General features: G+C 36.2%; 1 protein-coding gene across 5 annotated transcripts in view; it reads right to left on the bottom strand.

Moving 5' to 3' along the window:
• LOC105483174 (alkylglycerone phosphate synthase) overlaps positions 1-23,566 on the bottom strand; it is a 171,032-nt gene that overhangs the window by 84,151 nt on the left and 63,315 nt on the right. For all 5 annotated transcript variants that reach the window (XR_011609891.1, XM_011743862.2, XM_011743861.2 and 2 more), the window contains exons 9-10: positions 12,110-12,235; positions 5,709-5,817 (exon numbers count right to left, since the gene is read on the bottom strand). Coding sequence is in view for 4 of the 5 variants with exons in the window: in XM_011743862.2 (XP_011742164.2) it covers positions 5,709-5,817; positions 12,110-12,235 (235 nt within the window). In the remaining variant the exon portion in view is untranslated. The remainder of the gene's footprint in view (positions 1-5,708; positions 5,818-12,109; positions 12,236-23,566) is intronic.

Genomic DNA, 23,566 nt, shown 5'->3' with positions numbered 1-23,566 from the left:
TGACTCTGGACAGGGAAGATGCCTGAAAGACAGGGATAGGAGGCAAATTTTTCCCTATAACATTCTTGAGTAACTTCTGAATTTCCTGTTTCTACATAGCCAAATTTTATAAATGTACAAGTTATTACTTATTCAAAAAGTTTACTCTTAAATGTATATACTGTTATATTAACAAACTTTCTTTAAAATTCTCACTCTACATCAAAATTCTAAGGTACTAGTAAGAAGGCATCATGACTTAAATTTCTGTATATTGCTTCATATATATGCTGTAGGCAATCTAAAAGTGAAACTCACCATAAATCTATAAATGAGACTTTTAAAACTTAGTAGTATAAAATGAGACATTGCATTATTGCAAAGTTAATGAAATGATAGAGGTGAGTCTGTGCAACAAGCCAGCTAGGAATTCTGCATGGTCCCAGTGTAAGATAAAAATCCATACAGGTTCCAAATGCAGTTTGACAGGGGCAGCTTCCATTCTGACTTATGTTCAAACTCAGCCAATCACAAATGGATATTCCAAATTCACTGCATCAAAAGGCCAATTTCTGTGGAGTTTTAATGTATTTATTGATTCTTTTGTTCTGGGAATATTATCTCAATAGAGCGATATAAAACTAAATTATTTATTACTTAATTATATGTATGTTATGCCAGTATTTTATATTCACTTTATATAATTGTTTCCAAATAACTCCATGGCAATGTGACATCAGAGAGGCTTGTATGTCATTCATTTTCCATTCTGCTTAAAAAAAAAATAGTGTCAATAAATTTAAGAATTTTCTGTTTTATAATTTTCAAATATGTTTGTTCTCAAAGAAAACTGAAGGCTTCAAATGCCATTTGATATAAAATGCAAGTATTTGCTTGAAGTAACTCTCATAATTTGAAAATATATTCTCAGGACTCAAGGATTAAGAACAGCAGGCATTTGATTATGAATCTTTTCTCTCCCTCTATTTTCTTCAACTCCCCAAAATATAAAAATCAACAAGGAAAACAAAGCTACACAGGACCTAGATCTTCAGCATACAAGGAAACAAAAAACACTGCAACTTTCAAATTACCTCTAAGTAGAGATAAAAAGAAAAAATTTCAACAGATTACCTGTAGTCTTCCAGCTGCTATAAGCTTATAAGGATGAAAAGTAAATAAAAGGAGTCTTATTAAAAGACTACACACAAAAAGTAGAAAGTAACAGAGGAACTGGAGGAAGTACAGCCAAAATTACTCCCAGAAAACAAAAGTGCAACAATAATGCCAAAATATTATACAGGACTTGGTAGTCCACAGCCCTGGCTACGGGAAGAAGTTTGAAAATGGGAGGAACCAGAAATGGCTGCCTTGGAGAAGCAAGATGTGCAGACGTGTGCACATGCAAAAGCATGCGGACTCCTTGCAGACAAGCCAGTAAAGAGAAAGAATAAAGTAATAAAGAGAAACTAAAGACCCTATAGAAATGAAAGAGAAACAAGATATGCCAACTCTTCCTTCATTAAAAACGCCACCATTTATAAACAAACAGTATAGCAGAGGGTAGAAGTGTCAGGAAAGAACACTCTCAAAATAGGAGCCCTTTCCAAGTAACCAATAGGACTAGAAAAAGGCAGACCAGATCTGTAAACAAAACAACTACAAAAGTCAGAAAATGCCAATAAAAACATTACTATTGGTGAAAAGTCTCGACCCTAAAACCAACCATGATCCTGAAGAAAGCTGTAACACAACACGAATTAAATATAGTCAATCAAGCAATCAGGGGTATGAAAAAATACCTTGAATCAGAAATACAAACAAACAAAAACCAACAACAAGAAATGAAACAAGAGCTGACTAAACTGAGGAAAGAAACAGAACCAAAAAAAGGTACATAAAAAGTAAAGGCTATGTTATAAACTACCCAAAGGAGAATACAAAATAGATTCAAATTAAAACTTAATAAAGGGCATTGAAAAAAAAAAATAATCAAGAGAATGAAAATTAAGAAGTCAGAGAAAAAGGGTCAGAGAAAAAGTGACTGAAATGGAAAACTAGCAAAGAAAGTCAAACATATGTATAATGAATATCCCTGAGGATGAAAACGGAAACAATGAAAAGAAAAAACAACACAATCCTAATATTTAACACTACAATCCAAAAAAACTTTACAGAAATAAAAGGAGACCTGAATCTACAAATAGAAAGGGTCCAGTGGGTACTGAAGCCAAATAACCCAGGCCTATCAACTCTAAGTTGCAAAAGTATATTAGACTTCAGCAATCAAGAAAAAAAATCCTCAAGGCCTCCAGGCAAAAAGAGAAAATTAGTCTACTAAGAAAATTAAACAGGTATCATATTTCTTTAAAATAGTGTATAAAATCGAAGTAACAGTGGAAACAGCATTTTCAAGAAACTTAAAGAAATTAATGACCAAAAGGTATATCCACTCAAGCTGTCCTTCAAGTATCATAGCCACAGAAAACCAGGGAATATATATTCCTGATGTGCCTTTCCTGAGGAACATACCAAAGGATGATCCTCATTTAAGCAAAGAATAACTAGTGAAACTTTAAAAAAGAACTGACATTGAGTATTTAATCTCTTTAATTGTAGACAAAGACTAAAAAAATTGTGAGTCATGGGTTAAAAAGCAAAAATGTACTTTTTTAAATAGAAGGACAAATCCATATATAGTAAATACCATATATAGAAACCGAATGGAAAGCATTTCAAATGCTTGAATATTTATTATATTTTTCATTACACTGCTCATGTTATAGCATATAAAATAGGAGAAAGCTACTTGTTGAAAAAATCATTATGAAATATTCATAAAACAAAACAAGACAAACACATTAAACTTAATATGGTTAATCACATATAGAACTTAGTGGGGTGGAGAAAATAGGTTTTTGGAGAGTAATACTTTCAAGGTTGTCATCAAATGATTTAACTGAAGTAAAAGAAAATTTTTTAAAGCTCAAGAAAAAGTTTATGATTCACATTTAAGGCAGGAGGTTATTATACAGGTAGGTCAAAATAGCAGATAAAATACATTTTATTTAAGAATATGATTTCATACAAATTTACTATTTCAATCATGCTGTCTCCTGGCCTATATTAAAATAACTCTATATTCACAAACTGAAATGGGGATTAGGGATCAGAAGATCACTGATATCAAAATAATAGGCAGCCACAATAGTATTTACTACACTAAATTGTTCAGCATAATCTCACTTAATCCTTATAACACATTTATGAAGATGAACAATTTTATTACTACCACTTTATGGCTGAGGACATTGGGCACTGAAAATTATCTTACTTATACAAAGACATGGAAATATTAGTAGTAGAATCAGGATGGAAATCCAGATCTGATAGACTTCATGGTTCATGCTCTTATATCAGTATGCTATGTTGCATGTACTTTGTAATAAAATCTCATTTAACTACAGTAATTTAGTCTCATAAATTTTAAATAAACCATATCTCTTCTTATATTTCTATTTCTTTCTTTCTTTTTTTTTTTTTGAGACAAAGTCTCACTCCATCACCCAGGCTGGAGTGCAGTGGCACAATCTCGGCTCACTGCAATCTGTAATCTCTGCCTCCCTGCTTCAAGCGATTCTCGTGCTTTCGCCTCCCGAGTAGCTGGGATTACAGGCATGCGTCACCACACTGGCTAATTTTTGTATTTTTAGTAGAGACGGGATTTCAACATGTTGGTCGGGCTGGTCTTGAATTCCTGGCCTCAAGTGATCCACCCGCCTCAGCCTCACAAAGTGCTGGGATTACAGGTGTGAGCCACCACGCCCAGCCCAATCTTACAGTTCTTTGCTTACTTTATTATAATAAGTTTGTCCCTTCCTTAAATTCATACAGTTAGTGACTACCTACGGAGGTAGCCCAGTCTTTTAGATAAAAGTTCAAACCATTTTAAAAGGCATGAAAAGACCAAATTATCTCTCCAGCTACCCTGTAGTCCTTACCATTCTGCCCCTAGACCTACAGACTGTTCTACTCCACAATTAAACCTTAAATTCCAGTCATACTGAAAAACCGGCAGCCTCGTAATGAGGCAGACACGGCCCTTTCTCATTTCTAAGCCCACCAATATGATGGTCATTCTGAAGGGCAACTCCCCTCTTCTGTCTTCCCTCAACTTGACCTGGAATTATTTTCTTCTTATCAACCTCAAAGACCACTTTAGGTATGGCCTCTCTGGGGAAGCCTTTGTAAGCACCTATCAACTTCACCTTGTCTATATTTCTTCTGCATTTTACTTGATCATTTAATTTGTCATGCTGTTGTATAATTGTCTGTTATTATCTGTCTCAAATGTCCCAGCATAATATCTAGCAACTAGAATTTTTAAAAGGCTGACTGATGGGAGAAAAAAAAAAAAGTATAATGTGGCTATTTGAAAAAAAATTATTTATATTTATAGAGTTGACTCCAACTATGTAAATATCAAAAAATGCAATGAACAATTATGAGTTTTAATGCCTATTTTTGTTATTCAACTTGACTTCCGATGGCAAAAAGTTATTTCTTCTAATTTGTAGATGATGCATTAGTATAAGAAGTCCCAGAATAATATAAAGTAATTTTAAATGAATTTAATATTATTTTTCTTATTACAAATATAGTTTTGTTTTTTCATAGAAGAGTATGCTGATCAGAAAAGGAATAAACTGAGTAAACTGGTGAGATATCTTGACAAAGGTCTGTCATTGGTTACCATGAAGAACATCTAAGCTATACTACTGGTCATCAGCCAAACAACTGATCTGTATTACATCACTAAGAAACATAGTTTATTATATTTTTCCCTCTTCGATGTTACTGTCAGATTAGAATTTAAGCCTAACATCTTAGTTTATTGTGCCTGCTTTTTAATTTATGAATATGGCTAAATGTTACCAAAATATATCTTCTGCAGCTTGGACCACCTTCTGAAGTGAGTAATGAGCTCCTCTGTTAATCTAGAAATACTTGCTTATTTTTAACTTATTTCTCTGAATATAAGTAATGTCCCTCTCTCACTCTAAAAATTGAAAAATAAGCCCATGTTTACTTTATCCATACAATTCACCATGCCTACATAATAATTATTTTAAGGTTACTTCTTTCCAGATCTGCACAGGACTTAAATGTTTTAGATGAGATGAACTACATTCAAATCTACCCAGCATTAAGTAATCAAGCAAATGATACTATTTGTGTAGTGAAAACTTAAAAGACCAACAGAAGTTTAAAATATATGTGAACCAGCAGAATTTTCAATTCTACTTCTAAAAATCAAATAGTAATTAACTTTATAAAAGACATAATTATAGAAAGACAAGGCAATAAGATAATGCTTTATCAATCCTTTCCCCCGATAATTCTGACAAAATTTAAGAATACTATAATACAAAATGTCAAAATAAACCATTTTAAATCCTGATGATCACTTTTCCTGAAACTCATGAAAAATTCTGAAATAAAAATTAAAAGATCAAGCTGTCTCTAGAAACATAAAAAAGCATAATGTAAGAGGAAATTTAATCAGATGTTCTCATAATAAAACTTTATAGTCTTAAAATAAAAATTTTAAAAACTCCTTAAACATATAAAACATGTCTTTCAAAGATCTGATGTCACAATATAAAGATTTTCACAAAACTGCATGACTAACCCATATTTTTTCTTAATAAATTTACAGTTATATTTACCTTCAGATCCCATGATGAAGTGATGGATATCAGGGCCTGTTGACATACGAGGTCCTTGACAGCTTTTTTCTATTATACCTCTAGGTGTTACCATTTTTATATGAACCACCTGTTTAATACAATACACGATGTAAATTCTAGACATCTGTTAGTGAATGTGTGTCTACGTACAGACATTCATATATATTTGTGTAAAACCTACTTTTAAAGTATTGGGTTAATAAATTGTGATGTTTTTAAGAATTCTAGTATCTTTTAGTAATTTTTAGACTAAAGTTAAATTTGTATATAACCTTAAAAGAGGGAAAAACCATTCTAAGATTGTACATTGCTTGATTTAAATTGGTTTAGGGATATTCATTATCTTAAGAACAACAGAATAACACATTTATTTAAACCAAATTTAGGGTTATCCATATGGCACAGAACTAAAGGACTCAAAAACTAAGCAATAATCATAATCTTGATGAAGCATATTATTCATGTCAGGCATGAATACTAGACAATTAGAATTCTAAGAAAAAAAAATTATTCTTGCTTTATCCCCACCTTCAATCCCACTTAGTAGAAAACAATGAAAATAATTAAATATTAACTAAGATCAGGTCAAAACTGGGATGAAGCAGCAGAAGCAATGACTGAGTTTTAAGAGAAGGAAAGAGATGTGTGACTCATCATACAAATGAGAAAGGAAGTACACTGGGGAAGGAGGATCACTCTAAAAATAGTTCCTGAGATCGGAATCAGAAGTGGTTAGGTAAAAATCCAACATATTTTTAGAATGAATTTTGGACAGATAAATAACAACAGTCTATTTATTATTGAAGGAAATGAGCAGAGAACATCAATAAGCAATTCACAAAATACAAAATAAAAATTGCCAATGAGGACCCTTTAAAAGTTTACATTCACTAGCAATTAACAAAATACAAAAACATAAATAAAACGTCCAGTAAAATACAAAGATTCTCTTAGTGTTAGTGAGAATGTCAATTGGTACAAAATTTTTACAGGGCAATTTGGCTGTAAGGATCCAAAGTCTAAAATGGATAAACTTCTTCATCCAACAAATCAACTAAAGGAGCTTACCCAAAGAAAATGATTACAGATGTATACCAAAGAAATTACTAAAAATATTATTTTCCCTTTATTTTCTGTAATTTTGAAATCAAGAATAATTTAAATGTTCATTAAGAGGGAATTAAATAAACCATGCATTCTCAATAAAAGAATTATATAACTCTTTAAAAATGATGGTGCAAACCTGTTCATTTACATGTTAATATATTGATAACATAAAGAGCAGATTAAACACATATGGTCCTCTTTTTTATATTAAAAACTAGATATATTTATGTGCTTATTGTATGCCTAGAAACAGTTCTAGAAGTGATGGCACCAGCAGCTCATCTGGAGTGGCTGCTGCAAAGACTTCAGCTGCAGTGGGGGTGGCATGATCAGGGCTGTGCACTTCATAGAGTCAACAGGAGCCGGAAACAGGTCGAAGCCCCACCCCCTTCCTAGTTGGCAGAGCAAAAGCCTCCTGAGTGCAGCTGCGGCAGCCCGGCTGTGGCTCTGGACCCAGGCATCCCTGTGCTCTTGGGGGCCAGGAGCACACAGGAATCCCACCCTCCTGGACATAGCTGCAGCCACCCAGCTGTGGCTGCAGACCCAGGCATCGCTAGACTCTTGGGGGCCTGGGAATCCCCAGGCCCCTGCAGGCTCAGAAGTGCCTGCTTCCACTGCCTGGCTTCTCTCCATTCTTGGAGAAAAACTGAGGCCGAGCCTGGACGCTGCTGCAATCCAGCTGGGTGTGTGCATGCTCAGGGCAGTGCTGACATGCCAGCCCCCTGCTGCCTCAGCCGCCCCCGGACTTTGGGCACCAATGAGCACAGAAGGGAGGATAAGTGGGGGTTGCGGGCAGCTTGGCACTGGCCTGCAGGAGGCCCTCAGCATGAACAGCCTGAGCATCTGGGAACCATAAACAGCTGTAGGAGGCAGACAGGCTCCTGGGCGGAAATGTGCGGTCCCTGGTGAAACCCCATCTTCAAGCCAGGGAGGGCCTGATGCCTGGGGGGCTGTGCTGCCAGTTCCATGGACCAGAGTGGGAACTTATGATGCTTATTCCAGGACTGCCCATAACCATCCATGGGCCAATCAGCACACACTTCCTCCTCTCTGAACCCCATAAAAACCCAGGACTCAGCCAGAATTGGGCAGATGTCAGAGGAGCTACCCACTGTGTGTCTCCTCTCTCCTGAGGGCTAAGCACTCATCAGGATGCCCTGCCTGTGGAAAGGAACTACCCACTGTGGGCTCTCTGCTGAGAGCTGGATGCTTGTCAAGATGGCCTACCTGTGAAAGGAGCTACCCAATACGGGTCTCCTCTGAGCTGTTTTGTCACTCGATAAAGCACCCCTTCACCTTGCTCACCCCCACTTGTCTATATACCTCATTCTTCCTGGATGTGGGACAAAAATGCATGACTCGCCAAATGGCGGAGCTGAAAGAGCTGTAACAGAAACAGGGCTGAAACACACCCCTTGTTTGCCCCATGGAGGGCAATGAGAGGGAAAGACAGGAGAGAGAAGGAGAGAAGAGCTGTGGCCCAGACCTAGGAGCTCCCTGAGCCAGGGCTATGACACACTCTTTGGGGCTCTGCAGTCCCTGGCGTCTCCAAGCTTCCAGGCACCACCACATTCCCTGGTGCCAGCAACGGAAGCTGCCTGCAGTATGCCTGGTCCAGCCGCAGCCTTGCAGGGAGCCAATGCCTGGAGCCGCCCGTCCTGCCACAACTGGCGTCCCTGGCTATGCGCTGTGGCCAGACTCCACATTCACTCATTCACACACTCCTCACTGCTCTGTGCCTGGCTCGTCGTTGGCAAGCATGGGATCCAGACCAGTAGCATGAGCCAAGCACAGCCTGCCAGGCCGAGTGGGCTGAACAAGCCTAGTGGGCCCAAGCAAAACTTGGGCAAAGGTGCTGCCAGCCAGAGGTTTCTGGCTAAAAAACTGACATCCCAAGAATCCCATGACAGAAGGATGAATACGAAGATGTTAAAAGTGTTCAAAATGATATGTATTTAATATACACATGACACTTAAAAAAAAAACAATAGGGTCTTGCTTTGTCACCCAGGCTGGAGTGCAGTGGTGGGATGATAGCTCACTGTAACTTCAAACTCCTGGGCTCAAGCAATTCTCCCACTCCAGCCTCCTGAGTAGCCAGAGCTACAGCATGTGCTACCATGCCCAGCTAATTTTTTAATTTTTTGTAGAGATGACGTCTTGCTATGTTGCCCAGCCTGGTCTCCAACTCCTGGCCTCAAGCCTTGTCCTCTCAAAGTGCTGGGATTACAGGTGTGAACTACCATGCCCAGCTATAGCATACATTTTTTATACTTCTGTAATTAATATTTTTAAGTAAAAAACAAGTTTCTAATTGCTTGAATTGTCTATTCACAATTATAATTTTAAAAGAAGCATTTTCTTCAAAAATTCTTCAAAATGAAACGCTCACTGCATCATACTTTACTTTCTTTTGTGAAGATCCAGAATTTTTAGTTTGGTTTTGTCACTACAGAGTTCAATGTTTTTCCTTCTAATAGTGCTTCATAACTGAAGAATGTAGCAAGGCTCCTTTCACAGAAGCAATGGATTACCACTAATAGCGATGAGCTTCAGCTCTGTAACACTAGCATAAGAAAGTGTAATCAGATATGCTCAGGAAATTGGTTAGTGAAGAGACATTCACTAAATTAAGTATTTGAGATGGACTATTGTTGGAATTCCTTAAAATGACCTTGAAAACAAGTGGGAACCAGAATTTAAGATGAAAAGTTTATCCCACTGTACACAGACTTCTGACTCTTCAGATGTTAAAACTTTTAAATTTTTAAAAAATTTGGACTAAACAACTATCTTCAACTTTTTTCAAACAGTTAACTAAGCTATGAGCATCATTACTTACTGTGCTTTAATTAAATATTCACTGTTAAGAAGTATATTAACATGTTCCTTAATTTTTTTGATGGGTTCCATGGTAACCACACGTATTAAAAGACTATCAACTTTAGTAAAATTTTCACAAAAGCAAATAATATAAATTAAGACAGCTTCAGAGGATACTATATATTGCAGAGTTTAAAAATTTAAGTTAAAAATAAAATGTGCTGGCCAGGTGCGGTGGCTCATGCCTGTAATTCCAGTACTTTGGGAGGCTGAGGTGGGAGGATTACCTCAGGTCAGGAGTTCGAGACCAGCCTGGCCAACATGGAGAAACCCTGCCTCTACTAAAAATACAAAATGAGCTGGGCATGGTGGCGCATGCCTGTAATCCCAGCTACTCTGGAGGCTGAGGCAGGAGAATCGCTTGAACTCGGGAGGCAAAGGTTGTGGTGAGCTGAGATTGCGCCATTGCACTCCAGCCTGGGCAACAAGAGCGAAATTCCGTCTCAAAAACAAACAAACAAACAAAAATAAAATAAAATAAAATGTGCTAAGTAATTATTAATGCAAACAATTACACTAGGATGTACACTTTTACTTTGTATCCCTTAAATATCTCCAAAAAATGATTAAATTACATGTTTTCACAGTGCTAAAGGTAGCTGTTTACCAAATATTTGCTTAACATTGATAAAGTCCTTAATAATCCAATAGCAAAAGGATCAAATTTTCTCCCCAAAACTGAATTTAGATTATTTTAACTGCAAAAAGAAAAATGTGCTTTTCTAAATGTCCTGAATAAAGAAAAATAAATAGGATAATGGAAATATTTAAAAAGTATTATTCACAATATAGACAAAAGTTTTAAATTCCTTGGTGTTAACTATAAAGAACCAACATATTTTATTAAAGATTTAATATTCCTATCAACAAAGATATTGATGAAAATGTGGAAACTTTAGATTTCAAAAGCAAAGCTAAACAGCTCTATGAATAATATTGGGAACATCATTTAATAGTCTCAAATTAAAGTTCTTTTAAACTACTATGAAAATATTGACGATAAGGAAACAACATTTATGAAGCACCTACTACACACCAGAGATTTTGAGTTTTCATTTTATGTCCTTTACTCCTCACAATGATTCTATGCAGCAAATATCATTATTCTATTTTACAGAAGAGGAAACTGAAGTTTAGAAAGGTAAACCAATTTGTACAAATTCACACAACTAATCACTGAAAAAGCTACAAATGGAACAAATGATACCTAATCCCTAACTAAGGTGCCCAGAATTTTATACTATTATTATACTAACTCCCAGCAAAGTGGCACCATATCAGCTACAAAAAGTAGTGTGAACATAAAACATGACAGGTCATACCACTACTTGGTAGAACAATTTCAATCAGCCTTTTTAATTCTATACAGGAAAAATTATTTTCAGAAAAATGCAAAATCTCCTAAGGAAACAGAGTAGCAACAATGAAATCATCTAAGTAAATGGACTAAAATCATGGTAGAGTTGAAGACTTCGTTTCCACAAGGCTTGTAAAATAATATTTGTATACAGACATCCCTCAGTATCGCCAAAGAACTGGTTCTAGGACCTTCAAGGATACCGAAATCCATCGTACTCAAGTCCCTTACATAAAACAGCACAGTATTTGCATAACACCTATGCACATCCTCTCACATGCTTTAAATCATTTTAGAATATTTATGAATATCTAATACAATGTAAATACTATGTAAATTGTTGTTCTACTGTATTTTTTGTATTATTTTCCTTGTGGTATTGTTATTTTTTTTTTCCAAATATTTTTGAGCTGCATTTGGTTGAATCTGTGGATACGAAACCAGTGGATATAGAGAGCTGACTGTATTTCATGAGCTGGATACTGTGAAACATCTACAAAGCTTAAAACGTAGTCGCCTGAAAAGGGGCATCCTTAAATAATGACCACAGTTGTGTTTTGGTTAACTTTCTACTATACATGTTCAATGTTATTATAGTCAAAAGGAGTATACTTATGGGAGGGGGGATCTACTGTCCAACTCTTTTTTTTTTTTTTTTTTTTGAGATGCAGTCTCACTCTGTCGCCCAGGCTGGAGTGCAGGGGCACAATTTCAGTTCACTGCAAGCTCCGCCTCCCAGGTTCACACCATTCTCCTGCCTCAGCCTCGCAAGTAGCTGGGACTACAGGCGCCCGCCACCACGTCCGGCTAATTTTTTTTTGTATTTTTAGTAGAGACAGGGTTTCACCGTGTTAGCCAGCACAGTCTCAATCTCCTGACCTCATGATCCGCCTGCCTCAGCCTCCCAAAGTGCTGGGATTACAGGCGTGAGCCACCGTGCCTGGCCCCAACTGTTAATTTTTAAAGGCTTCTAATCATTTTGTAATATCTATATACTAATCAATTATTACATAATAACTAGAAAAATATTTACCAGGTCCTCGATATTGCCATAGATATTCTTCTTCATGCCTGATGCCCGAGTAGATACCCATCCTCCTACAGTACTGAACTCCAGGGAATCTGGTTCATGACCTGTACAATAACCACTTTCTTTAAGCTGAAAAACAAAAATGTAACATTTTACAGTGAAAATGGTTCCATTACACACAGCATTCAACACATTAACTCCTCTCACTTTAAAATTTCCACGTCATTGATATTTGAATTTATTAATTCCTACATAGCAAAAAAAAAAGATACTTTCATCACACTAGTCCTAAAAATTTTTTTTAAGCTTTTGCCTACTGGAAAATGTTACAAAATTGAAAAATGTAGTCTAAAAGAAGTTCTAGTTTTCACAGGTTCACCAGATAATCATACTCCTTACATCCTTTTAAGGCCAGCTGTTCTTCCCCACTTTTCTACAAAGAGGTAATTTAAATATATGGAGATTGGATTATGTTTAATTAACTGCCAACTTTACCTAAACACTTTCAATAAATAAAGCACTTAATCTCTTGTTCTCTCTACCCTAATGTAATATGCAGCAGGCCTGCAGAAAATCTGAGCAAATTGCCTGTATTTAATTCTCTCAAGGAGTCATGTGTTTTAATGTACAGGCATCTGGCTAGGTTTCCTGCATGTAATACTGTCATTTACTTGTGATGCAGATCATGCATTACTGTACATTAAATAGTCACTTGTTTCTCATTTTTCTACGTTATCTTGGCTTTGCCATCTGCACAGCACCTGAGATTGAATAGATGCCCTTTACTGCAACACCACCAAAGCCATTCCAGTGAAATCATTTTAAAGACTCAGCCATCTCTTCTCAAACGGTACAGACACCACCATCTGCATACCCGCTGTCTGCTGCACTCAAGCCCATCAATCTGTGTTGACCATTTTGATAGTCATCCAGTTAAGCAACTGTTCTATTTTTCAAGTAAGCCACGCAGAGATGTAGAATATATCAGCCACATCTGTATATTTGTATTTAAGTATGGTGTGAAAGTTGTAATCCGAAATATGAAAGCCTATCAGGTTAAATATAATTTGTTAGGTTTTGCATATCAGCAATACAAATTCTCTATCTATTCTAATTTTGCTGCTAGGAAAACAAGATTTTAAAAGACATCAACTGTTATATAATAAAAGTTTCTCCACTAAATATTCAGTATGTTATTTAGATTTAAGAGGTTAATATCCATCTATAAAAAAGAAGCTTAAATGGCTGAAGAGCCATTTATTTATGATAAATGAAGATTATCAGACTGTTACATAATATTTCTTCCCTAACTCCATCTCCAAACAAAATACTACAAATTATTTTCTCTTAAAACACTACTGTTCCTCAATTTTCTTTTAAAACATAACCTTTTACTCAATTTTATGAAATTGGGAAAAGAAGAAAAGATATTCATGGAGCCCTAAGATGTACCAGGTACAGCAAAGACAGGTTTCACATACTCTCATGACAAAACAAACTTCGACATTATACAGAAGCAAATCATTTAGTACACACTTTAACTATTTCTTTTTTTTTTTTTGTAGGTGTGTTAATTCATTTAATCTGCTCAACAACCCTATGAAGCTGACACTATTATTATTCCTATTTTCACAGATGGGAAACAGTTAAATCACTTGTTTTAACTGATGGTTCCCCAAGTGGTACCTCTTACTTGCATTGTTTTTATTATTATACTTTAAGTTCTGGGTTACACGTGCAGAACGTGCAGTTTTGTTACATAGGTATACATGTGACATGGTGGTTTGCTGCACCCATCAACCCATCATCTACATTAAGTATTTCTCCTAATGTTATCCCTCCCCCAGCCTCCCACCCCATTGCAGGCCCTAGTGTGTGATGTTCCCCTCCCTGTATCCATGTGTTCTCATTGTTCAACTCACACTTATGAGTGAGAACATGTGGTGTTTGGTTTTCTGATCTTGTGACAGTTTGCTGAGAATGATGGTTTCCAGCTTTATCCCTGTCCCTGCAAACAACATGAACTCATCCATTTTTATGGCTGCATAGTATTCCATGGTATATATGTGCCACATTTTCTTAATCCATTCTATCATTGATGGACATTTGGGTTGGTTCCAAGTCTTCACTATTGTGAATAGTGATGCAATAAACATACATGTGCATGTGTCTTTATCGTAGGCTGATTTATAATCCTTCGGGTATATGCCCAATAATGGGATTGCTGGGTCAAATGTTATTTCTAGTTCTAGATCCTTGAGGAATTGCCACACCGTCTTCCACAATGGTTGAACTAATTTACACTCCCACCAACAGCATAAAAGCATTCCTATTTTTCCACAACCTCTCCAGCATCTGTTGTTTCCTGACTTTTGACTGATCGCCATTCTAATTGGCGTGAGATGGTATCTCATTGTGGTTTTGATTTGCATTTTGCTAATGACCAGTGATGATGAGCATTTTTTCTTATGTCTGTTGGCTGCATAAATGTCTTCTTTTGAAAAGTGTCTGTTCATATCCGTTGCCCATTTTTCGACAGGGTTGTTTTTTTCTTGTAAATTTGTTTATGTTCTTTGTAGATTCTGGATATTAGCCCTTTGTCAGATGGCTAGATTGCAAAAATTTTCCCCCATTCTGTAGGTTGTCTGTTCACTCTGATGATAGTTTCTTTTGCTGTGCAGCAGCTCTTTAGTTTAATTAGACCCCATTTATCACTTTTGGCTTTTGTTGCCATTGCTTTTGGTGTTTTAGACATGAAGCCTTTGCCCATGCCTATGTCCTGAATGGTATTGCCCAGGTTTTCTTCTAGGATTTTTATGGTCCTAGGTCTTACGTTTAAGTCTTTGATCCATCTTGAGTTGATTTTTGTATAAGGTGTAAGGAAGAGGTCCAGTTTCAGTTTTCTGCATATGGCTAGCCAGTTTTCCCAACATCATTGCTTAAATAGGGAATCTTTCCCCCATTGCTTGTGTGTATCCGGTTTGTCAAAGATCAGATGGTTGTAGATGCATAGTGTTATTTCTGAGGCCTGCGTTCTTTCCCATTGGTCTATATATCTGTTTTGGTACCAGTACCATGCTGTTTTGGTTACTGTAGCCTTGTAGTATAGTTTGAAGTCAGGTAGCGTGATGCCTCCAGCTTTATTCTTCTTGCCCAGGATTGTCTTGGCTACGTGGGCTCTTTTTTTGTTCCATATGAAGTTTAAAGTAGTTTTTTCCAATTCTGTGAAGAAAGTCAGTGGTAGCTTGATAGGAATAGCATTGCATCTATAAATTACTTTGGGCAGTATGGCCATTTTCATGATATTGATTCTTCCCATCCATGAGCATGGAATGTGTTTGCATCTGTTTGTGTCCTCTTTTATTTCCTTGAGCAGTGGTTTGTAGTTCTCTTTGAAGAGGTCCTTCACATCCCTTGTAAGTTGTATTTGTATGTATTTTATTCCCTTAGTAGCAACTGTGAATGGGAGTTCACTCATGATTTGGCGCTCTGTTTGTCTGTTATTGGTGTATAGGAATGCCTGTGACTTTTGCACATTGATTTTGTATCCTGAGACTCTGCTGAAGTTGTTTATTAGCTTAAGGAGATACTGGGCTGAGACGATGGGGTTTTCTAAATATACAATCATGTCATCTGCAAACAGAGACAATTTGACTTCCTCTCTTCCTATCTGAATACCCTTTATTTCTTTCTCTTGCCTGATTGCCCTGGCCAGAACTTCCAATACTATGTTGAATAGGAGTGGTGAGAGAGGGCATCCTTGTCTTGTGCCAGTTTTCAAAGGGAATGCTTCCAGTTTTTGCCCATTCACTATGATATTGGCTGTGGGTTTGTCATAAATAGCTCTTAATATTTTGAGATACGTTCCATCGATGCCTAGTTTATTGAGAGTTTTTAGAATGAAGGGGTGCTGAATTTTATCGAAGGCCTTTTCTGCATCTATTGAGATTATCATGTGGTTTTTGTCATTGGTTCTGTTTCTGTGATGGATTATGTTGGTTGATTTGCATATGTTGAACCAGCCTTGCATCCCAGGTATGAAGCCAACTTGCTTGTGGTGGATAAGGTTTTTGATGTGCTGCTGGATTTGTTTGGTTTGCCAGTATTTTATTGAGGATTTTCGTATCAATGTTCATCAGGGATGTTGGTCTGAAATTTTCTTTTTTTGTTGTGTCTCTGCCTGGAATAGTTTCAGAAGGAATGGTAGCAGCTCCTCTTTGCATCTCTGGTATAATTCGGCTGTGAATCCATCTAGTCCTGTACTTTTTTTGGTTGGTAGGCTATTAATTACTGCCTCAATTTCAGGACTTCTTATTGGTTTATTCAGGGATTTGACTTCTTCCTGGCTTAGACTTGGGAGGGTGTATGTGTCCAGGAATTTATCCATTTCTTCTAGATTTTCTAGTTGATTTGTGTAGAGGCGTTTATAGTATTCTCTGATGGTAGTTTGTATTTCTGTGGGATCAGTGGAGATATCCCCTACAGATTTTTTTATTGCATGTATTTGGTTCTTCTCTCTTTTCTTCTTTATTAGTCTGGCTAGCGGTGTATTTTGTTGATATTTTCAAAAAACAGTTCCGGGATTCATTGATTTTTTGAAGGGTTTTTTGTGTCTCTATCTCCTTCAGTTCTGCTCTGATCTTAGTTATTTCATGTCTTCTGCTAGCATTTGAATTTGTTTGCTGTTGCTTCTCTAGTTCTTTTAATTTTGATGTTAGGGTGTCAATTTTAGATCTTTCCTGCTTTCTCTTGTGGGCATTTAGTGCCATAAATTTCCCTCTACACACTGCTTTAGATGTGTCCCAGAAATTCTGGTACATTGTGTCTTTGTTCTCACTGGTTTCAAAGAACATCTTTATTTCTGCCTTCATTTAGTTATTTATCCAGTAGTCATTCAAGAGCAGGTTGTTCAGTTTCCATGTAGTTGTGCAGTTTTGAGTGAGTTTCTTAATCCTGAGTTCTAATTTGATTGCACTGTGGTCTGAGAGACTGTTATGATTTCTGTTCTTTTGCATTTGCTGAGGAGTGTTTTACTTCCAATTATGTGGTCAATTTTAGAATAAGTGCAATGAGGTACTGAGAAGAATATATATTCTGTTGATTTGGGGTGGAGAGCTCTGTAGATGTCTATTAGCTGTGCTTGGTCCAGAGCTGAGTTCAAGTCCTGAATATCCTTGTTAATTTTCTGTCTCATTGACATGTCTAGTATTGACAGTGGGGTGTTACACTTTACTTCTATCAGTATATCCAATATTATATATACTATTAATTTGTTTATTTTGTCTGGGAGGTTACTTCATTACCTTCTCCAATTACAAGAAGGTACTATATACCAGGAATTGTGTAAAGCAAAAGATAAAGATACCAAAAAAAACAGATGTTCCCCATGCTGAAGGAGCTCTACCACACCACTTTAAATTTACTTCTTTAAAATCTTACTAACTTCCTACTAAATAAGTGAAGAAAGTGTAATGGTTGAAAACCTGGGTTTTTCTTGCCAAAAAGTTTAAGAAAACAAACAAAAATCCCTGGGTTTGAAACTTGTCATTTATTGTTGCTAGAAAATTTGCATACCACAGTATACCACAATATGCAAATGTAGTGAGAAACAATTGCTGGTGCATAGTAAGTGCTTAATAAATGGTATCTAAGATCATATACATTTGGCCACTTTCTCCTTTTAAGGTCTGTGTCTCTGTTAATGCCATTAGCTGGTAAGAAAAATTTGCTGAAGAAAGGTCCACAGATTTACTCATACAATTAATCAAACATTCATCCCCCACGTTCCCTGAGGAAGTGTCTCACTCTGTCTCCCAAACTGGAGTATAATGGCACAATCATGGCTCATTGCAGCCTCAAATCCTGGGCTCAAGCATTCCTCCTGCTTTGGCCTCCCAAAGTGCTGGAATTATAGTCATAAGCCACCATGCCTGACTCAAGATTTCTTTTTTAATAAAATAACATCTCTACCCCATACTATGCTAGATAAAAATAACTGTGTTCATTAACCATTTACCATGTGCCATGAAGCTCTACGGGAATAAAAACTTTATCTCACTTGTGTTCCAATTCAATACTGAAACAACAAGTATTTATTGACTATGAGTTGAGCTTCAGATATACCACTTTAAAAATCCCTAAATTATGGTGTTTATATTATAGAGAAATATTGAGAAAAATGTATATGCTGCTAAAAAAAAAAAGGAGAAATAGTAAAGGAAACTGAAATTAGTAAGAATCATCATTAAATTATACAGAAAAATTAGAAGTGTGATGAAAAAATAAAAAGCAAAGCAGGAAATTCCCCCTCTACCCAAACTGAAGTAAAAGGAGCTAGGATTTACCCTCCTACCTAAAAAGACTAAAACACAGAAAAATAGAAGAAACAGGCAGGCATGGTGGCTCACGCCTGTAATCCTAACACTTTAGGAGGCTGAGGTGGGAGGATCACTTGATGCCAGGAGCTCAAGACCAACCTGGACAACATAGCGAGACCCCATTCCTGTATTTTAAAAAAGAAAAAAAAAGTTTTCAAACACTGAACATGCAGTCAGGAAGGATGGTGATCCCTATGAGAAAGTAAACAAAGGTGGTGAGCACTGTGACTTGACCCTAGTTTAGCATTCCACGGAAACAGAATCCAGGCTGAACTTGGCAAACACTGAGTTGAGATTGAGCATAGAGCTGTGGGCAATCAAGGCATTTAGAGTTCATAGGAAAAAGTACAGAAAAAAGCAGCACAAAGAAAGATGCCTGGAGAGCTGCAGAGCATACCCCTCAGGTCTTCAGCAGAGTACTGAAACGTAAATGCAAGTGAGTGAAATACCAAAGATCAGAGGAAGAAATAATCTAGATGGATTAGAGCACGGGTGTCCAATCTTTTGGCTTCCCTGGGCCACAATGAAAGAAGAAGAATTGTCTTGGGCCACCCATAAAATACACTAACACTAACAATAGCTGACGAGCTTAAAAAAAAAAAGGTCTATGCATAATTTTCATGATATCTGCCACCAAAGTCCTCACATTCAAAGGGTTGGACACCAGTAGATTAGAGAACAGTGCTAGCACTCACAGAGGGCCAGAAACAGTACCTGTTTCCACTAGCCCAAGTGAGAAAACTCTTAATTCATAGAATATTAGGTAGGATACCCAAGAATGTCATACCACAATAGTGGAAAATAATTAGCCTCAGACTGAAAAAAGCAAAAGATCATAAAAGCAACAACTAAAGGATCAACTGTTTCCAAATAAGTGCATCCCAGGAAAAAAACTGAAGAATATTTGTAGAATTGAAAAACATCAAAATTCACAATGGCTACCATCTAATCAAAAATTACCATTCAAAATTAAAAATATAAAATTAAAAATAAAAATAAAAAATATATACATATAATAAAAATAAAATTAAAAAATAAAAATTATCAAGCTACAAAGAAGTGGGAAAACACCCCATAATCATTATGGGGTGAAAATCAAAACCAATCCAGAACTAACACACATGTTAGACACAGCTGACAAGAACATTAAAACAGTTATTATAATTGTATTCCATATGTTCAAAAAGTTAAGTAGAGACATGCAACATATAAAAAGACCCAAATTAAACATCTGGAGATGAAAAATATAATGTCTGAAATTAAAAATATATTTAATGGGATTAAGAGCAGAAAAGACATAGCAAAATAAAACAGTAGTGAACTTCAAGACATGGCAACAGGAACTAAAAGAAAAAAATGAAAAGAGTAGCAGTGAGCTGTGGAACTTCAAAGAGCCTAATAAGTGAGTAAACAGAGTCCCTAAAGGTCGGCGGGGAGGGGGGTTTGTTGGATAGTTGGAAGAAATAATGGACAAAGTTTGTCAAAATTAGATGAAAACTATAAAGCCACAAATCAAAAAAGCTAACAAATCCTCAACAAAAGAAACACAGAGAAAAACTACACCAAGGTCCATGACAATCAAATTGCTCAAACCAGTAATAACACGAAAATCTTAAAAGTAGCCAGAGGGGGCCAGGCACAGTGACTCACGCCTGTAATCCCAGCACTTTGGGAGGCTGAGGCGGGCGAAATCACCTGAGGTCGGTAGTTCAAGACCAGCCTGACCAACATGGAGAAACACCGTCTCTACTAAAAATACAAAATTAGCCGGGCATGGTGGCTCATGCCTGTAATCCCAGCTACTCAGGAGGCTGAGGCAGGAGAATCACTTGAACCCAGGAGGCAGAGGTTGGGACGCACTCCAGCCTGCTGGGCGACAGAGCGAGACTCTGTCTCAAAAAAAATAAAAATAAAAAAAATAAATTACTACTGATTTTCTTAGACATGATAATGGTATTGTAGTTATAAAGAAGAACACTATTCTTCTGTTTTTAGGAGATGGTGCTGAAGTATTTAGGTTAAGCATCATAAAGTCTGCAACCTAGGCTGGGTGTGGTGGCTCATGCCTATAATCCCAGCATTTTGGGAGGCTGAGGTGGTGGATCACCAGAGGTCAGGAGTTTTAGACCAGCCTGACCAACATGGTGAAACCCCATCTCTACTAAAAATATAGTATTAGCCAGGCATGTGGTGCATGCCTGTAATCCTAGTTACTCTGGAGGCTGAGGCAGGAGAATCACTTGAACCTGGGAGGCGGAGGTTGCAGTGAGCCGAGATCGTGCCATTGCACTCCAGCCTGGGCAACAAGAGCGAAACTCTGTCTCAAAGGAAAAAAAAAAGTAGCCAGTGGGGAAAAAAAACATATTACATACACAGAAACAAAGACAAAGATAATATCAGATATCTCATGAAAAGCAATAAAGTGAGGTAACAGTGGAGCAACATCTTTGTACTGCTGAAAGACTCTCAATCTACAATTATATACTCACTTCAAATATCTTCTTTAAAAACAAAGGTGAAAGAAAGACATTTTCAGACAAAATTAGAATTTGCCAACAGGAGACCCACACTAAAGTCATGTTAAAAGAAGTCCTTCAAGCAGAAGGCAAATAACATCAGACAAAATTAAGGGTATTGGAAAGGTTAACTAGATGGGTAAATACACAAGATACTTTCATATTATTTAAATTTTTTAAATGATACTGCAAAGTGTTACAGTATCACTCAAAGGTAGCTGATACAAGTTAAATATGTATACTACAAATCTACAAATCTAAAAACAAAACAAAAATTTAAAGCTACTAAAGAAACTAAAGAGATAAAACATATCATTTTTTTAAAATCCCAAAAAGGCAGTAAAAGAGGAAAAGAAAAACAAAAACAGATGGGAAATACAGAAAATGAATAGTAAGATGACAGATTTAAACTAAACCACAATAAATCACACTGAAGATAAATGATCTAAACACCTCAATGAAAAGGTAGTGATTGTCAAATTAGATAAAAAGAAAAGAACCAATTATATGCTGCCTATAAGAAAAACATTCTAAATATAAAGATACAAACTAATCAAAAGTAAAATAATGGAAAAAGCAAAAAGATATGCTAAGAAAACTCCAATAGCTATTTTAATATCAGAAAAAACAGATTTCAGAGCAAAGCATGTTATCACAAATAAAGGAGGTCATTTCATAATGACAAAAGGGTCAATTAATCAAGAAGCCATAACAATCCTGAACATTTATCCCCCTAATAATCGAGCTTTAAAATATACCAAGCAAAAATAGAACTGCAAGAAGAAATATACAAATCTACAATTATTGTTGGAGGTTTTAATATCCCCCTTCAATAACTGACAGAACAAGTAGACAGAAAATAAAAAATATAAGAGATCTGAATTACATTATAAGTCAATCTCACCTAACAGACATTTAAAGACTACTCCACCAAACAGCAGCAGGAAAGCACATTCTTTGCAAGTGCACATGGAACATTTTAAAAATAGGCTGTACTGTGGGCCATAAAACAAGTAGCAATAAATTTGAAAGGATTCAAGTCATATCAAGTATGTTTTCTGAACACAACAGAATATAAAAATCAATGACAGAAAGATATCTGGAAAAATCCCAAAATAATTGGGAACTAAATAACATATATACATGGTGAGTAAACCATGGATCAAAGAAAAAAATCAAAAAAGTAGAAAATATTTTCAAATTAATGAAAATAAATATATCAAAATTTGTGGCATGTCACTAAAGCAATAATTGGGAAAAAAAAATTAGCACTGATTTTCTACTTTAGAAAATAAGACTGAACTCAAATAAATTACTTCAACTTAACCTCTACTATAAGACACAAAATAACATTTCCTTTCACAAATCCATCATCCATTCCTAATTAAAACTCTATAAACTAACACAAGAAAGGGACTTCTTCAACTTGATAAAGGGTATCTACAAAAAACACCTATAGTTAACAAATACTTAATAGTAAAGGACTGAACACATCTCTCCTAAATCGGGAACAAGTCTCACTTATTTTCAACATTATCTGGCCAGTACAATCAGGTGAGAAAAAGAAAAAAAGGCAAACAGATTGGAAAGAAAGAAAGAAAACTGTTCTTACTCACACACAACATAGCCATCTATGTAAAAAATCCAACGAGATATACAAAAAAATGCTTGTTAAAATTTAGTGAATTTAGTAAAGTTGCAGGATATAAGATCAGTATTTTAAAAAACTGTATTTTTATGCACTATTAAAGAACAACCAGAAACTGACAATTTTTAAAAATACCAATTATAACAGCACCAAAAAATATGTACTCCTTAGGGACAAATCCTATTTTTAAAAATATACGAGGCCAGGTATGGTGGCTCATACTGATAATCCCAACACTTTGGGAGGCCAAGGTGGAATGATAGGTTGAAGCAAGAAGTTTGAGACCAGTCTGGGCAATATGGCAAGGTCCTGTTTCCAGAAAAATTTAAAAATTAGCCAAGCATGGTGGCACATGCCTAGCTACTGGGGAGGCTGCAGCAGGAGGGTCATTTAAGCCCAGGAGTTTGAGGTTACAGTGAGCTATGATGGTGCCACTAGACTCCAGCCTGGACAACAGAATGAGATCTTGAAAGAAAGAATGAAAGACACGTACTTAGAAGACCGTAAGACACTCTTGAGAGAAATTACAGACCTACAAAAAATTAAAGATATACCATGTTCATGGGTCAGGTCAGAAGAATCTAAACTGTTATGCTGTCAGTCTCCTCAAACTGATATATAGAGTCAATGCAACCCCAATCAAAATCCCAATGGGACTTTTTCTTTTTTTTAACAGAAACTAGCATACAAAGAACCTAGAACAGCCTAAATAACTTTGAAAAAAAATACTTATGATAAAGCTATAGTAATCCAAACAGTATGGTATTAGCACAGAGACAGACATATATAGAGTCCAGAACTAGAAGCAGACATATATAGACAACAGATTTTTTTTTAAATGATGGTGCAAAGTCAACTCAGTGAAGAAAGGATAATCTTTTCTAATAAATGGTGCTGAACAATTGGATATCCATATGCA

Source organism: Macaca nemestrina, chromosome 11 (assembly GCF_043159975.1).
Source record: "Macaca nemestrina isolate mMacNem1 chromosome 11, mMacNem.hap1, whole genome shotgun sequence".
Lineage (NCBI taxonomy): Eukaryota > Metazoa > Chordata > Mammalia > Primates > Cercopithecidae > Macaca > Macaca nemestrina.
Note: the sequence above shows the minus strand (reverse complement) of the source record. Positions and strands in the feature narration are given on the sequence as shown.